This window comes from Salvelinus namaycush, chromosome 16 (genome assembly GCF_016432855.1).
Source record: "Salvelinus namaycush isolate Seneca chromosome 16, SaNama_1.0, whole genome shotgun sequence".
NCBI classification, from domain to species: Eukaryota; Metazoa; Chordata; class Actinopteri; order Salmoniformes; family Salmonidae; genus Salvelinus; species Salvelinus namaycush.
In genome coordinates this window covers 28,847,356-28,866,237 of record NC_052322.1, presented here as the reverse complement: position 1 = coordinate 28,866,237, position 18,882 = coordinate 28,847,356, and the positions used below count along the sequence as shown (strand labels likewise).

At 44.4% G+C, this 18,882-nt stretch overlaps 1 protein-coding gene across 1 annotated transcript in view; it reads right to left on the bottom strand.

Moving 5' to 3' along the window:
* LOC120060743 (semaphorin-3G-like) overlaps window positions 1-18,882 on the bottom strand; it is a 62,318-nt gene that overhangs the window by 32,526 nt on the left and 10,910 nt on the right. The window contains exons 2-3 of the mRNA XM_039010152.1: window positions 8,211-8,371; window positions 1,756-1,818 (exon numbers count right to left, since the gene is read on the bottom strand). Of these exons, the coding sequence (XP_038866080.1) occupies window positions 1,756-1,818; window positions 8,211-8,371 (224 nt within the window). The remainder of the gene's footprint in view (window positions 1-1,755; window positions 1,819-8,210; window positions 8,372-18,882) is intronic.

Here is an 18,882-nt window from a genome sequence, read left to right as displayed (position 1 = left end):
ACACATACAGTACAGTCCTCAAAACAGGGGACCACCCTCTTACATAGGGTTAACAACACATACAGTACAGTCCTCAAAACAGGGGACCAGCCTCTTACATAGGGTTAACAACACATACAGTACAGTCCTCAAAACAGGGGACCAGCCTCTTACATAGGGTTAACAACACATACAGTACAGTCCTCAAAACAGGGGACCAGCCTCTTACATGGGGTTAACAACACATACAGTACAGTCCTCAAAACAGGGGACCAGCCTCTTACATAGGGTTAACAACACATACAGTACAGTCCTCAAAACAGGGGACCAGCCTCTTACATAGGGTTAACAACACATACAGTACAGTCCTCAAAATAGGGGACCAGCAACTTACATGGGGTTAACAACACATACAGTACAGTCCTCAAAACAGGGGACCAGCCTCTTACATGGGGTTAACAACACATACAGTACCTGAAAGCCTTTCTCATGGAGTCCCTAGCCTCAGAGGGCACTGGGGTGGAGGTGGTGGGTCGTATTCCGGTTGGGAAGAACTAGAGGTGTGAAGTGTTACAGATGTGACCCTGTACACACATTCCCAGCAGACACACTTCACCTCCATCTCCCAGTCCAGTCATTGTTAATGATGCTAGACATTAGACTAGAAACATGGGCCCCATCTTCCTCTCTGACAAACAACATATCTCCAGCAACAGATTCAGTCCAGGCCTGTTTAAAAGAATGATGGAGAGGACAAGAACCAAGTCCACTTGAACTGTGGTCTGAATGAGTCTGATGGTAGGTGAGTGCTGCTGGGGTGCAGGGGTGTGTCTCCAGGGGTATGGAGGGGAGCTTAAACACACACTGGCCACGGCTCCCTTGGCACAGGTTAGATTGAGTTACCGTGGGCCCAACTTTAACCCATAACGACTGCTCCTCTCCCCTACGAACACCAGCTCACATACCTCATACGGGAGGAGGAAACGCGTAATAACTCCTGATATTAGATACCCCTCCTCACCTGCCACTTCAAACGCCACAGTTACCTATAGGGCCAGTGTTGACACCCAATGGGGGGGTCTTAAACTTCCCTCCAACCCCCCCCCACATCCACAGAGACAGATTAGTCCTGTTTTACAGCCCAAATCACCTAACCCAGACCAGATGCCAGGGTTGTTTCCCTTTCTGTCGTTACCCAAGGCTTACCCAAGGCTGCCCACGGACAGAAGATATTAAACATGGAACCACAAGTGTCTTTAGAGTGTTTGACTGGGGAGTGAGGGCCAGTTTCAATATGGGCAGTCTTCTTAAAGATATAATTACTGGTGTTTATTGTGTCGGAACCCAACTCTGGACACCTCAGCCATGTGGGAGGGGCTATTACTAGATATTGAAAGACTCCCTATCTCATTCACTGGGCTGTTAAACAACTTCACTGTACACACGGATGGAGGCATGGATAGATGAAGGGATGGTGGGATGATGCATGGGACTATGGCTGTAGCCTGTAGGATATAGGAAAAGGGAGTGTTGACACAGCAAGCCAACTGTCGACATAAATTTGCTGGTTAGCTTCCTGATAACATGATCCAGATGTGGCAATGTAGAATGTACAGTACAGTCAGTAAGGTGACTAGAATGTTACTGTCTAGAGTGGCTGATAGAGCAGCTGAATAGGCTAGGCTGGTGGAAACCATACATGTGACATTATTAGAGTAAATAGGAAGTAGAGAGGCGACCTCAAAGGTGGATTGGTCTGACTGAGCTGTCACTCACCTGAGAATCTTTCCCTCTCTGGACACATTCATCTCTGTTACCAGGCAACGGAGGCCAGTAGATCTACAACGAGAGAGAGAGAGAGAGAGAGAGAGAGAGAGAGAGAGAGAGAGAGAGAGAGAGAGAGAGAGAGAGAGAGAGAGAGAGAGAGAGAGAGAGAAGAGAGAGAGAGAGAGAGAGAGAGAGAGAGAGAGAGAGAGAGAGAGAGAGAGAGAGAGAGAGAGAGAGAGAGAGAGAGAATGATAAATCACGTCATAACATTGTACACTGCCTAAATCCACAATATAACTACAGGCAATTAGAGCATGAGAACATTATTAGCCACAGTTTAAACAATGAAGACCTACTAGATCACATATGAAACCAAGCCCGTATCTCACTAAGTCTTTGCTCCCACACAATCATCCATGGGCTAATCAGTGCTAATTGTGTGCTATCAGTGCTATATCATTCTATATCATCAATATCCAGCTTATTCAAGATTGTTTTTGGAAGGCCCCTCTTTGGCACCATCAGATACTGTGTTGTAAATTACTGACTCACAGATGGCTATCTGAAACAATGGCTCTTTTGTGTGTTTCATTTAAAAGCTTATTTTGCTTTCGGGAAGAGGTATATACAGAATACCAAGAAAACAATCAAGGAAACAGTAACTTTCTGTGACAATGTGCGTACGTGTCCATCCGCAATTGTGTCCATGTGTATTTGTGTCTGTGCATGTACATGCGTGCTCCTACATTATAGTGCATGCATAGCCATTCATCATAAGAGAGAAAATGACACCTGATACAGGTGCTTTCTGTAACACAGCTATCATATCATAAATTAATGTTACAGAAAGGATTAGGGCCTCCTCTATAAATCACACTTTATCCCTTTATCGAGCCTGTCTGGAACTGAACCACAATAAATCACTGCCTGCCTGTCTGAAACATGCCTTTTTATGGTCTGAACCACAGAATCAGCCAACCTGATAGTCAACACTGCGCTATTTATACTAATATTCCTTGCCTGGATTCAAATAGGAAGTGCTGTGGTCATCATGTTCTATTTGTCTCTATAACTCCGTCCCTCTGTTTAACCATCCTGACATGTTAGTCATCAACACCAATTGCAGGATAAAGTTTCCTCTATGTCTAGACATTGATCTGGTCAGCTTGGGTTTCTGTGCCTTAGGGCAACTTCTTACCAGAGCTTGGCTGTCAGCGCGCTGATTAACTTCCTTTTCCTGTTTGGCTCAGTAGTGTCATCCATTGGCCGGAAAGCCCAGGCACCAGCCAATCATAACAAGCACTGACAAACCCTGGCATGAGCTGGCCAATCAAGGACCTTACTGTGGCATGCATCAAGTAGATCCATGACATACTAAACTACACACAGACCGTATGTTTAAATCTACTCTTATCTAGTCTCTAGTGTGAGTGAAACTAGGGGGACATGTCTGTTAAGAACCGACCACATTTATGGCAACATAAAACAAGTTTGGTTTTACACACAAACACTCCTCAAAAGCTCAAGGTCTATATCGAGCTGCAATCATTTCTGTTTAGAGTAAAATATTTACATGTTAATGTGGCACATTTACATGAGTTTAATAGGCATGTGTTTGTTTTATTTCTGGCATGGTCATTACCATTAAGACTGTATTGAAACAGTTCAAACACTTCCCAAATATGATGCGCCAGAGTGGCTGTTGAAGCTCTTAAGAAGCGGTGGTGGGCAGTGAGCAGTTGGCAGTGGGCAGTGAGTTGTGGGCTGAGGGCAGTGAGCTGTGGGCTGAGGGCAGTGAGCTGTGAGCTGTGGGCTGAGGGCAGTGAGTTGTGGGCTAAGGGCAGTGAGCTGTGAGCTGTGGGCTGAGGGCAGTGAGTTGTGGGCTGAGGGCAGTGAGCTGTGGGCTAAGGGCAGTGAGCTGTGAGCTGTGGGCTGAGGGCAGTGAGTTGTGGGCTAAGGGCAGTGAGCTGTGAGCTGTGGGCTGAGGGCAGTGAGTTGTGGGCTGAGGGCAGTGAGCTGTGAGCTGTGGGCTGAGGGCAGTGAGTTGTGGGCTGAGGGCTGTGAGCTGTGGGCTGAGGGCAGTGAGTTGTGGGCTGAGGGCAGTGAGCTGTGAGCTGTGGGCTGAGGGCAGTGAGTTGTGGGCTGAGGGCAGTGAGCTGTGAGCTGTGGGCTGAGGGCTGAGGGCAGTGAGTTGTGGGCTGAGGGCAGTGAGCTGTGAGCTGTGGGCTGAGGGCAGTGAGTTGTGGGCTGAGGGCAGTGAGCTGTGAGCTGTGGGCTGAGGGCAGTGAGTTGTGGGCTGTGGGCAGTTGGCAGTGGGCAGTGGGCAGTGAGCTGTGAGCTGTGAGCTGTGGGCAGTTCACAGGCAAACCTGGTCTCTGTGACCTCATCTCTCCAACTCATCCATGTTTGTTTCTCCCTGTCAAAGACTAGTGGGCCCAGCCAGACTGAGCCTAAGAGTATAGACATTACTAATAGTGAGTTGACTTAAAATATACATAAAATGTATATAGTATGTATAAGCTGGAAATACAGGCCTAAGCGTTGTTGTTCACTAGTTTGCTCCAATTGAGGGAGGGGTGGTAGGGTTGGAGGGTAATAAAGGAAATATGTATTTTTTTAAAGATATATATATTCAGTTGAAGTAGGAAGTTTACATAGACTTAGGTTGGAGTCATTAAAACTCATTTTTGAACCACTCCACAAATTTCTTGTTAACAAACTATAGGTTTTGGCAAGTCGGTTAGGACATCTACTTTGTGCATGACACAAGTCATTTTCCAACAATTTGTTACAGACAGATTATTTCACTTATAATTCACTGTATCACAATTCCAGTGGGTCAGAAGTTAACATACACTAAGTTGACTGTGCCGTTAAACAGCTTGGAAAATTCCAGGATTGATGTCATGGCTTTATAAACTTCTGATAGGCTAATTGACATAATTTGAGTCAATTGGAGGTGTACCTGTGGATGTATTTCAAGGCCTACCTTCAAACTCAGTGCCTCTTTGTTTGACATCATGGGAAAATCAAAAGAAATCAGCCAAGACCTCAGAAAAACAATTGTCGACCTCCACAAGTCTGGTTCATCCTTGGGAGCAATTTCCAAATGCCTGAAGGTACCACTTTCATCTGTATAAACAATAGTACGCAAGTATAAGCACCATGGGACCACGCATATATGTATATGCTACCAAATACGAATTGAGTGTATGTAAACTTCTGACCCACTGGGAATGTGATGAAAAAAATTAAAGCTGAAATAAATCATTCTCTCTACTATTATTCTGACATGTTCACATTCTTAAAATAAAGTGGTGATCCTAACTGTCACGCCCTGGCCATAGAGAGGGTTTTAGTCTCTATTTTGGTTAGGCCAGGGTGTGATTAGGGTGGGCATTCTATGTGTTATATTTCTTTGTTTTTGGCTGAGTGTGGTTCCCAATCAGAGGCAGCTGTCTATCGTTGTCTCTGATTGAGAACCATACTTAGGTAGCCTTTTCCCACCTGTGTTTTGTGGGTAGTTGTTTTCTGTTTAATGTTGCTGCACCTTACAGGACTGTTTCGTTTCTCACTTTGTTATTTTGCTTGAGTGTTGTTGGTTAATAAATTATCATGAACACGTACCACGCTGCGCTTTGGTCCACTTCTTCAGACGAGCGTTACACTAACTGACCTAAGACAGGGAATTGTTACTAGGATTAAATGTCAGGAATTGTGAAAACTGAGTTTAAATGTATTTGGCTAAGGTGTAACTTCCGACTTCAACTGTATTAATATATGTATGTATATGTATGTACAGTGGGGCAAAAAAGTATTTAGTCAGCCACCAATTGTGCAAGTTCTCCCACTTAAAAAGATGAGAGAGGCCTGTAATTTTCATCATAGGTACACTTCAACTATGACAGACAAAAATAAAATAAAAATCCAGAAAATCACATTGTAGGATTTTTTATGAATTTATTTGCAAAATATGGTGGAAAATAAGTATTTGGTCAATAACAAAAGTTTATCTCAATACTTTGTTATATACCCTTTGTTGGCAATGACAGAGGTCAAACGTTTTCTGTAAGTCTTCACAAGGTTTTCACACACTGTTGCTGGTATTTTGGCCCATTCCTCCATGCAGATCTCCTCTAGAGCAGTGATGTTTTGGGGCTGTTGCTGGGCAACACAGACTTTCAACTCCCTCCAAAGATTTTCTATGGGGTTGAGATCTGGAGACTGGCTAGGCCACTCCAGGACCTTGAAAGGCTTCTTACGAAGCCACTCCTTCGTTGCCCGGGCGGTGTGTTTGGGATCATTGTCATGCTGAAAGACCCAGCCACGTTTCATCTTCAATGCCCTTGCTGATGGAAGGAGGTTTTCACTCAAAATCTCACGATACATGGCCCCATTCATTCTTTCCTTTACACGGATCAGTCGTCCTGGTCCCTTTGCAGAAAAACAGCCCCAAAGCATGATGTTTCCACCCCCATGCTTCACAGTAGGTATGGTGTTCTTTGGATGCAACTCAGCATTCTTTGTCCTCCAAACACGACGAGTTGAGTTTTTACCAAAAAGTTCTATTTTGGTTTCATCTGACCATATGACATTCTCCCAATCTTCTTCTGGATCATCCAAATGCTCTCTAGCAAACTTCAGACGGGCCTGGACATGTACTGGCTTAAGCAGGGGGACACGTCTGGCACTGCAGGATTTGAGTCCCTGGCGGCGTAGTGTGTTACTGATGGTAGGCTTTGTTACTTTGGTCCCAGCTCTCTGCAGGTCATTCACTAGGTCCCCCCGTGTGGTTCTGGGATTTTTGCTCACCGTTCTTGTAATCATTTTGACCCCACGGGGTGAGATCTTGCGTGGAGCCCCAGATCGAGGGAGATTATCAGTGGTCTTGTATGTCTTCCATTTCCTAATAATTGCTCCCACAGTTGATTTCTTCAAACCAAGCTGCTTACCTATTGCAGATTCAGTCTTCCCAGCCTGGTGCAGGTCTACAATTTTGTTTCTGGTGTCCTTTGACAGCTCTTTGGTCTTGGCCATAGTGGAGTTTGAAGTGTGACTGTTTGAGGTTGTGGACAGGTGTCTTTTATACTGATAACAAGTTCAAACAGGTGCCATTAATACAGGTAACGAGTGGAGGACAGAGGAGCCTCTTAAAGAAGAAGTTACAGGTCTGTGAGAGCCAGAAATCTTGCTTGTGACCAAATACTTATTTTCCACCATAATTTGCAAATAAATTCATTAAAATTCCTACAATGTGATTTTCTGGATTTCTTTTTCTCATTTTGTCTGTCATAGTTGAAGTGTACCTATGATGAAAATTACAGGCCTCTCTCATCTTTTTAAGTGGGAGAACTTGCACAATTGGTGGCTGACTAAATACTTTTTTGCCCCACTGTATATATGTATGTATATGTATGTATATATATATGTGTATGTATATGTATGTATATATATATATGTGTATGTATATGCGCCAACAAAATATATGGGGGATTGGAAGTGATGCAGACAATTACATTGATGGAAGCTACAATATATCTGCAATATTAAAACTGATCTACTCCCTACATAATTAATTTTTAAAAATATAATAAATAGTGAGGTGACTTTCTAAATGGAGTCTAACAGTAAACTGGTACATAGCAGGTTAAGTGATATACAGAGGCAGGGAGGGAGGAGCAGAGAGCTTAGTCTATGATGGAGGACCAGAGAGAAGGAGGGATAGAGGGGGATTAAAGAATTCTAGAGGTAATGATATGTGAGGAGGCTGGAGAAACCTGGGGCTAGGGTTAAGCTTTCTCTCCTGTCTCTCTTTCTCCCTCTGCTACCCTATCAGGTGGGAAACCACAGAGACCTGATAAGAGAACAGTTTAGTGTAAACTCTAGACCAGGAGAAGTGTGACACACACAGGAGGCTGTATATCACAGGGTGAATGAGGACACACAAATACACACACAGACAGACAGACAGACAGACAGACACACACACACACACACACACACCGCTCAAGCAGTGATTCCCACTAACTCAAACTGTTAAAGTGTTAATCTCTACAGGGATTAAGTTAGGAATCCTAAAATTGGAGCTGGATTAAAGAGAGAGATGATTTAGAGACATTTGAGGTTGGTATTCCTGTGTGGCTCAGTTGGTAGAGCATGGCACCTGCAATGCCAGGGTTGTGGGTTTGAATACCACAAGGGACCAGTACAAAAAAGTATGACTTATGCACTCACTACAGTAAATTTCTCTGGATAAGAGTGTCTGTTAAATGACTATATGGAATCCTGGTGAGATGTTCATGCCACCCTTGTCAGCAGCTCAAACAACACAAACTCAATGGGGGAGTTTAGGAATAATTATTTATGTGGGGTTTATTGTACATGAGTTGGCGAGTACGGGGAGGGGTTTAAACTCCCCCATTGGCCTATCGGTACAGTATGTATTACAGGGAACATGGACTCACCTCTTTGGAGTCCAGGTTGGTATGGTCCAGTCTCAGGGAGTAGAGGACGTCTTTGCCCCCCAGGAACAGGCGGTCATGGTACTCGTCCAGAAACACAGCGCTCAGGGAAAGCTGACCGTGGTGACCACTGAAGATAGAGGACCGGTTGGTGGCTACAAGGTCTGTGGGAGGAGGAGGTGAAGGAGGATGGATGGATGGATGCGGAGAAGAACAGAGTGAGCATGTGAAGATATATAAACCCAGTGGAAAACTAAGCAAAACATCAATATGCAGTAGGTCAAGGAGGTGATGTCATCTCTGCCACTTGAAAAGGTTAGGTACACCGTATGTGGGTCCTGGAAGAAATCTGACCTGACCTGGTCTCCATTCATGGAGTACGTAGAAACCCATTGGTTGAATCATGTTGTTTCCACATCATTTAGTTGAATAGATGTTGAATTGATGTCTGTGACCTGTGAGGAGCCTGCCGTTTAGATTATGTCTCTGTTGTATTTCAGCACATGCAGTCATGTCCTATGTTAATAGCCATACTACATGCAGTCATGTCCTATGTTAATAGCCATACTGTGCAAATATGGAGTAACCTGTTTTTAATGATGTTTCTCTTTCTTTTTTGTATGCAATACATCAATATGGAGGACTACTATAAATCTGCTCAATATGCTGAAGAAAAGTCAGTTTGTGATTAAGATGGAATTTGGGTTGTTGTTCTGGGTGGGCTCCCTGCTGGGAAGGAGATCTCCATGTTTGTTCAAAGGTATTCAGGGGTCTTCCAGAACATTAGAGAACTGGAAGGTTTGGCTCAGCTAGAGAATGACTCAGTGTTCTGTGTTCTGAGATGACAAATAAAGATCAATAGCAGTTTGAGTGGAGTCCCGTGCTTCCTTCTACTTTACAGTGTTTATAGGATGTCCTACACCTGTAATACACATTAGTTGCAGAAAGAGTTATCTGGGCTTGACATGGAACGCGCTACTCTGAGGTACACCACCCATCAACACATACGCATGTTTGCTCGCATGCGCGCACACACACGCACACACAAAAACACACACACACTAAAAACAAATGGTTCTATATACAGTGCCCTCTGAAAGCGTTCAGACCTCTTGCCTTTTCCACATATTGATACGTTACAGCCTTATTCTAAAATTGATTAAATAGATTTTTTTCCTTATCAATCTACACACAATTCCCCACAATAACAAAGAAAACACAGGTTTTAGACATTTTGTTTATAAAAAATATATGGTAATATAAAATATCACATTTACATCAATATTCAGACCCTTTACTCAAGGACTTTTGGCAGGGATTACAGCATAGAGTCTTCTTGGGCATGACACTACAAACTTGTATGACACTACAATCTGTATTTGTGGAGTTTCTCCCATTCTTCTTTACCGATCATCTCAAGCTCTTTCAGGTTGAATGGGGAGCATTGCTGCACAGCTGTTTTTAGGTCTCTCCAGAGATGTTCGATCGGGTTCAAGTCCGGGCTCTGGCTGGGCCACTCAAGGACATTCAGAGACTTGTCCCGAAGCCACTCCTGCTTTGTCTTGGCTGTGTGCTTAGGGTCATTGTCCTGTTGGAAGGTGAACCTTCGCCCCAGTCTGAGGTCCTAAGCAATCTGGAGCAGGTTTTCATCAAGGATCTCTCTCTACTCGCTCCGTTCATCTTTGCCTCGATGCTGACTAGTCTCCTAGTCCCTGCCATTGAAAAACATCCCTACAGCATGTTGCCACCACCATGCTTCACCGTAGGGATGGTGCATTCAGGTCAAAGAGTTCAATCTTGGTTTCATCAGACCAGAGAATCTTGTTTCTCATGGTCTGAGAGTCTTTAGGTGCCTTTTGGCAAACTCCAAGCGGGCTGTCATGTGCCTTTTACTGAGGAGTGGCTTCCGTCTGGCCACTTTACCGTAAAGGCCTGATTGGTGGAGCGCTGCAAAGATGGTTGTCCTTCTAGAAGATTCTGCCATATCCACAGAGGAACTCTAGAGCTCTGTCAGAGTGGCCATCGGTTTCTTGGTCACCTCCCTGACCAAAGCCTTTCTCCCCAGCCGGCCAGCTCTAGAAAGAGTCTTGGTGGTTCCAAACTTCTTTCATTTAAGAATGATGGAGGCCACTGTGTTCTTGGGGACCATCAATACTGCAGAAATGTTTTGGTAACCTTCCCCTCATCTGTGCCTCGACACAATCCTCTCTGAGCTCTACGGACAATTCCTTCGACCTCATGGCTTGGTTTTTGCTCTGACATGCACTGTCAACTGTGGGACCCTATATAGACAGGTGTGTGCCTTTCCAAATCATGTCCAGTCAATTGAATGTACCACAGGTGGAATCCAATCAAGTTGTAGAAACATCTCAAGGATGATCAATGAAAACAGGATGCACCTGAGCTCAATTTCGAGTCTCATAGCAAAGAGTCTGAATACGTATGTATATCATTTCTAAAAAACAGTTTTCACTTTGTCATTATGGGGTGTTCTGTGTAGATTGCTGAGAATTTATTTTATTTTATCCATTTTAGAATAAGACTGTAACGTAACAAAATGTGGAAAAAGTCAAGGGGTCTGAATACTTTCCGAAGGCACTGTAGTGCCATATAAGGGTTATTTGGCTTGTAACCCTAGTGGAACCCATTTTGGCATTATATGGGGAAAAAATGTGAAGGTTCTATACATAACCATGCTCATACGGTTCTAAATGGAACCTGTATGGTTTCATAAATAACCCTTTCCTAAGGTTGTATAAAGAACCATAAGAAAACGTTTGTATTCTTTATATTTAATTTCTAGTTTATTAGCCATATTATATTGTTAAACGCCCATAGGTGTTATTATTGTGTTTATTAGTAAGTTGATTCAGCTGTGCTAGCTCTGGAATGGCTGGCGTTCCCTGTGCAGGAAATGAAGAACTACTGACTTAGTCAACCATTCTCAATTGACATAAGGCCATACGTGAGTTTTTCATAAGACACCATCACTGGCCATAGTCATATACAGTACAACGTGTTTCTATTTACATTTCAGTCATTTAGCAGACAGAGCGACGTACAGTCGTTAGTGCATATATTTTCATATTTGTTCGTCCTGATCCCCAGTGGAAATTGAACCCACAACCCTGGCATTGCAAGTGCCATGCTCTACCAACTGAGCCAAATGAGACTGTCGTAGCATAACACAACAGATTATATCAACTGGAATGACACTACCCTTCGTCACTAAAAGAGGAAACAATCATATTTTGAACTGAAAATAACCATTGAAGGCCTCAAAGGGTTATTTGGGTCAGTATGGTTCCATACTGAAGAATCACCCAAAGAACCCTTGAGGAACCCTACTTTTTAGTGTGCACAGTATCCACTCAGGGCCTTCTTCTTACTGGCTCACCTCTACAGTGCAGACCCAGATCGACCAAACACACGCAGACCATAAACATAGAGCACAGTAGGGAGGCGAGGCATGCTCCCCTGACATCTTGGCTGGAGTGTTGTAAGAGAAGACAGAAAAAGTGTGTGTGTGTGTGTGTGTGTGTGTGTGTGTGTGTGTGTGTGTGTGTGTGTGTGTGTGTGTGTGTGTGTGTGTGTGTGTGTGTGTGTGTGTGTGTGTGTGTGTGTGTGTGTGTGTGTGTGTGTGTGTGTGTGTGTGTCTGTCGGTGGTCTCTGTGTAAGTGTGTGAAGTGTTGCCAGACTGGTCTGTACACATCAGATCTCCCTCTTCCCAAAACCAATCGAGAATCAGGAGGTGGAACTCAGACAGAGAGAGAAAGAGAGAGAGAGAGAAAATCGTTTGATCTCTAACCATCAGATCAGAAGCGCTGAGCTCATTAAAAGGCAGAGTGGTACCTGAGGTATTATTCAGTTCAGGGAGTGTTGTAATTACATTTCAAACATCTCTACAGCCTGCCATTTCTACTCTTTAATGTCTTACAGACATTAGTTCACTGTTGGATCTCCAGCTATTCTGGCAACAACATCAAATAACAAACACATCTACAGTCTCTCTCTGCAAGAGTGGACTATATACGCAGTTCAAGTTCGATGTGAGGTGGTGGTTTGTATGTTTTTGCCAGATCAGCCCAGTGTGTGTCTGGGGGTGGGGGGGGGGGGGGGGGGGGGGGGGGGGGGGGTGTCTCTCGCTCTCTCTGTGTGTCTGGGGGTGGGGGGTTTTGTGTGGGGTGTGTGTGTGTCTCTCTCTCTGTGTCTTGTGGGGACCTAACGCCCAGAACTCTGTAGGGCCACACGGATGGACAAGGTGTCGCTGGGTACAGAGGGGACCTTGTGCATCACTCAGCGAACACTGAGGAGCACTGAGTGACAGGGGCTCGTCTATCAGCGTGTGTGTTTGTGTGTTTGTGCATGCGCGGAAAGGTAGAGAGACTCAGTAGAGAAGTAGAGAAGGTGACAGTGGAGTGATGACAGACATGCAGAGAGCACAATAAACCTTATATACACTGATGATATCATACAAGCTCTATGCATTGGTCTACCCAAGTACATAAACACTATTACAGCTTTTTAACAGCCAACTAAACACAAACACACACACAAAAACAGTTATCCCTCATCACCATAATGAACTGTAGAAAGCATTGGAGAACACTTTTCACTTTACAGTGTTTTTCCCCTCATATATTTCCTAATTGTCAATAAATGTATATGAATGGAAAAGCTGAGGTGGCACGAGTCAGACCCAACCCCTTTAATTGGAATCTGATGAAACAATCGCTACAGCAGAAGCCAAACAACAGGGCTGCCTGTTATTAAGACCTTATAAAAGTTATTGGAAGCCTTTTCAAAGACTAAGCCTACCTCTCAGCAGAACGCAGCCTAAGGTACCACTGACTCAGCATACAGACATACGGATGGACGGACAAACTGACAGACAGGAGATCTAACTCACAGACACAAAAACAGGTCTTGTAGACATGAGCATCAACAGGGAGAAATAGGGAGGGGGGGGGGGGGGGGTACTGACCTACATTCCTAACAGACAGGGAAGCATAGCGATAAGTACAGATGAGGGCCACAAGGCCACAGGTGACATATGTATACATATATATATATATATATACTGGAGACAGACAGGTTAGCAAATACAGACAGTACAGAAGAGAGATACCTAGAGAGGTAGTAGGGTTGAGACACATGTACAGTATAAGCAGAAGGAAACATCATCAATACTATTCTGTAGCAGATGATGTTACAGACAAAGATACAGTGTCCAACTGAACACTTGCAGAAATTCAGTCACTGTTTTCATTTTAAGTTATCAGCGTACACCTGTAAATGCATTTAGGGGTTCAGTGGTTTCCACTGATCTGTATGAGCTGAGGATAGATTTCAGTCTGGAGTGAGTGTTGAAGTCTGAGATAGCCAACTATGAGGTAGAGATCTGTTGCTCTGCTCTCACCTCTGTGTTTGACAGAGAGGAGTATAGGAAACCTGTCAGTGATGCAGCTCCTACTCCATTCCTTTAGCTACTATCTCCTCTCCCTGTTCCCAAACCCCCCAAACTGAAGATACTGTGCAGTACACATAAAACACACACATTCAAACACACACACACAGAAAGGTGGTGGCGGCAAGCTAATACCTAACAGATTTCAGCTCATCTGTAGCTTGTTATCACTGTAACAGCCTGACGCCTCGGAAAACTGTCATACTTCACACATACACCACACACTTCTCCTCTTTTTCTCCTTCGCTCTCCATCTTCAACTCTCTCTCTTTTTACCTATTTAAAAAACCTCACGACAGCAAAACATCTGCCAAATCATTTAGAACCCTACAGTTACCAAAAAAATAACCCCAAATGTAAAGAACAACATTGTACATACGGAGATACATATGCCACATTTACATTATCGCAATGCTCCAAAATAAGAACATCCTTGCCAAATCTAAGTAATAACCATTTGTTGTCAATGTGTCAAATCTTGAATATCACAGCAAAACCCTCTGCCTTAAATTCAACAAAACTAAAACGAACTATGCTCCTACATGCAGCTTTTAACCAACATCCACTGTCTTCCCATTGCAGTGTCCCACAGACACAAATAAACAGAGAAAGAGGGGTCACTCTCTGTGGGTCTGGGGCTTTGGGAACCAAACACAGCGGCTGGAGACTGGGGAGAGAGAGGAGGGGATCAGGGAGGGTGGGAGTCTATCGAGGGTTCTTCTCCTGTCTCTCCTCCTCCTCCCCTCCTCTTCAGTCTTCATGTTTGTTTATCCAGTGGATTAAGAGTGTAAACATCTGGTCTGGGCCCTTCATCTGGTCGCACTATACTGGCACCCCATAGGCTAATGCCCCGTAATAGTGTGTGTGTGTGTGTGTGTATGCGTGCGTGCGTGTGTGCGTGCGTGCGTGCATGTGTGTCTCCACCTCCCTGTCTGGATGGTCCTCAGAGTTGACACCTGAGCCCAGGGATAATATTGATTCAACAGAACACTATAAGACAGCCTGAAATCCCAGACTAACCCAGACTATCCAAATACTAACCCAATACCAATTCAATATTAATGCAGAGTGTCCCTGGTTATGGTCTGTCTGAGTGCTAACCACAACACCATTGACCCAGACGATGCCTCAGTGGATTTCCGCGTTGCTTCAACGACATCACATAGATTTTAGGGGTTGGAATTACCTGGAAACAACGATGAGTTAACCAGTTTTGCCCAATGGTAACCTCTGACCAATTCCAGGATTGGGGAAAAACTCACAAAACATTCAACATGCAATTTCCTACATTCTCTGTAACCATAACATCCAATCACTTCTGTGAAATTGTACTCAATACAGATCCTCTGGATGCCTTAGCCAATAAATATAATATTCAAATAGTGAATATAAATAAATATTCAGAGAGAGAGAGAGAGAGAGAGAGAGAGAGAGAGAGAGAGAGAGAGAGAGAGAGAGAGAGAGAGAGAGAGAGAGAGAGAGAGAGAGAGAGAGAGAGAGAGAGAGAGAGAGAGAGAGAGAGAGAGAGAGAGAGAGAGAGAGAGAGGCTGGTGAAAAGTAGGCTGTGTGTGAGGGAGTGCTCAATCTCTTGTATCTGACTGTATCATCTATAGGTACAAATTGAGCCCCAAGCCAAGCAGTGTTAGTAGTTCGTGTGTTAAGGGCTGGCTGGAGGAGTGTTATTCTGAGCTCAGGGTGAGGGATGAGGGGGTGATGGGCGAGGGGCAGAGGAGGGGGGCACATCTGATGCCCATTAGACCCCCGGGGCCACACCCTGGTGAAACAGTCACATCCCTTCTCTCTCTCTCTCTTCTCTCCTTCACTCGTTCTTCATGGTACACTCACATCCCTTCTCTCATTGTCTCCATCTCATGCCTCTCATCTCATGCCTCTCATCGCTACATCTCTAACCCACCTACTCCCTCCATCTGACAGGTTCACACACACTGTAAAAAAAGATTGTAAGGCATCTAGCTGCAATAGGATTGTAAGTTTGCCTAAAATTTGGTAATATAGCTGAACCAACATACATTCTCAAGTTGAATTGTATGATCACTCAATTTTGAAATGTAGGTTGAGTTAAGATACAATTCAACTTGAGAATGTATTCTACGTTATTTGCATATTTCTCAGAGGCCTTGCCAAGATTGATTATTGAGCTACCTAAATCATATGAACTGGAACAGCCATCTCACTATCGGGTGCAATAAGTCCAATAACTAACAAATTTCATTCGTTTAGAAAAATGTATGATATTTATCGCTGTGTGGCATAAGTTTAATCAACTAATCAAAGTACCTGTAAAAACACAGTTATTTAAAAAAATTATTCTGAAAAATCAACCTGCAAGAAAAAATGGTGGGAAATATGATAATGATGAGTGTAGTTTTGAGTGATTTTGGGCAAACATGAATTTGTAATTTTACTCAACAAGCTTGTTGATATTCAGCTCATTTTGAGCAGAGTTTGCTGAGTAAACAAACTTTAACACATTAGCTCAAATTCTTGTGCTTTTGAAGTAAACTCAACTCACAGAAGAACGCTGTTTAAACAATTGGTTAAATTGGCTTTTTTTATAGTGCACACACATACAAAGAGACACAATCACACACACACACACACACACACACACACACACACACACACACACACACACACACACACACACACACACACACACACACACACACACACACACACACACACACACACACACACAGTCTTGTATAACTAACCTTGTGGACACACACAATTCAGTCCCATTCAAAATCCTATTTTCCCTAACCCTAAACCTAACCCTAACCCTAAACCTAAACCCAACCCTAGCTCCTAACCCTAACCATAAACTTAATTCTAAAACGAATTCTAACCTTAACCCTAAACCCTATATAAATAGCATTTGCTCTTGTGGGGACTAACAAAATGTCCCCAGTTGGTCAAATGTTTGTTAATTTACTATTCTTGTGGGGACTTCTAGTCCCCACAAGTATAGATAAACACGTGCACACACACATACACACACACACTAAAGTTATTACACTACTAAAAGACTTCCCAGGCCAATGTTCCTTGTTTTAGCACTGCTGTATATTATTACTGTGTGCCAGGAATGGCAGGAATCTGGGTCTACACACAAATCAACCCTCCCACCTCCTCCTCCATCTTTTCCACATTGTCCGGACTACCCACCCCCTCCTCTGTGCACGGACCCACAGGGGACCCACTTGGCAGGGCTGCCACCATTATCTGTGTCCACCTGCCCCACCACAGATGCCCGTGACACATGAAAGCCCTGTATTTTCTGCCCACGTGTCCTTAACCATCTCTGGGCCTGTCATATATAACCGACCGCAGAATCATACACACACAAGTAAGCAAACATGCACGCACACACAGACACACAGACACACACGAAAACAACAAATTCACCCAGAAAAACATCTGCTATATATCATCCCCAGAGCTGTTCTTTCCTAATTAGATCATATTTACAGGGAAGATCTCAACTGCATTCTCCTCACGTCCTCTCTCCTCATCTCCTTCTCAAAACCCATTGGATGAGAATGCCAGAGGTCCCTCCCCTCTGAGCTTCTCCTCCAATGGGTTTTGAGAAGGAGAAGAGAAGAAAGGAGAGAGGACGCAAGGAGTATGCAAACAAGATTCTTCCACAGTGTATGGAGACTGTGAATCTATATGGGGTCTATTATGGCTACATGAGTCTATGGGACAGAAGTCAGGTGTTTGTCTTGGCTGGTGACACAATACTCTGGGTTACTGCTTACTGGTAGGGACCTGGTCTTTCTATGGTATTATATGGTGAAACTCTACACTGAGTATGTGTGAGGGAGTGCCTGTGTGTCTGTTTGACAGAGAGAGTAATGTATATAGACACATTGACTGTGCGTTGGACCTGCCCTCAACTCCTAAGCTTGTTTTTTTGCTTCCTAAGAACACATTTAGTCATTCTATGTCTACGACCTCACATAGTGTTGTTTGACCTCTGTGTTGTGAAGGTCCTCAGTGGAGACAGAAGTTGTCCCTGTGGATTCTGAGGTAGAGCTGTAGTACATTCTTCGCACCACTGCCAGGGCTCTGTCAGAAGAGATCCACTGGACACTGACACACACACGTGCACACACACACACACATGCACACACACACACACACACACACACACACACACACACACACACACACACACACACACACACACACACACACACACACACACACACACACACACACACACACACACACACACACACACACACACACACACACAGGAACATCTCTCTTATCAGTCGTCTCAGGACGCTTATCTGACAGGGTCACACGATCCCCCTATAGAGCCAACCAGAAAAGGGGGGAGAGGGAGAGGGGGGTAGAGGGTGACCTCAGCACCCCGGACCTCAATCAAGCCCTTGTCAGAAGGACAGCCAACTCACTGTAAACCTCACCAATGACTTTCACAGTGGAGTGAGGTTTCACCCAAAACTCAGTCCAAACCCTACTGGCTCACACACAGTGCTCATAAAACACCCTAAACCTGGAATTATGGAGGAATTTGGGCTGAATTGGGAATGGCTGGTATGGAGGGCCGTGAAATGGGACAGGCATGTGATGATACGTCCAATAAGATGGTCCATCATCTGTCAAATGTTCTAGTGCTTCCCAACAAGGTGGGTCAGAACCAGGCCACTTCTGGAGGGTCTAGAGGGGTACTGGAATGCCCAGTCCAGTACCCAGTCCAGTACCCCCCTGCTGAGAAGGTCTCCCTCCTCCTCTCTCTCTCTGTAATGAAGAAATGACCCTCGTAAACACTAGTAGGCAGGTAGTCTCCCTGGCCCCTGTACCAGCTGACTCTCCCTATCAGAGCCAGGCAGCACCCCATGTTGAGCTACTCTCTTAATTAACACACACGTGGCCTGTATGGAGGATTGGCTCAAGTATCAGTTAACGGCGGCCTATGTAATCGCCAGGAGTGCTGAGGTAATGAACGCAGTGTGTGTGTGTGTGTGTGTGTGTGTGTGTGTGTGTGTGTGTGTGTGTGTGTGTGTGTGTGTGTGTGTGTGTGTGTGTGTGTGTGTGTGTGTGTGTGTGTGTGTGTGTGTGTGTGTGTGTGTGTTTGTGGTTTGTGTGCGTGTGTGCGTGCGTGCGGGCGCCTATATGTGTGTGTGCAGTCGTGCGTCTGTATCCTATAAATATCAA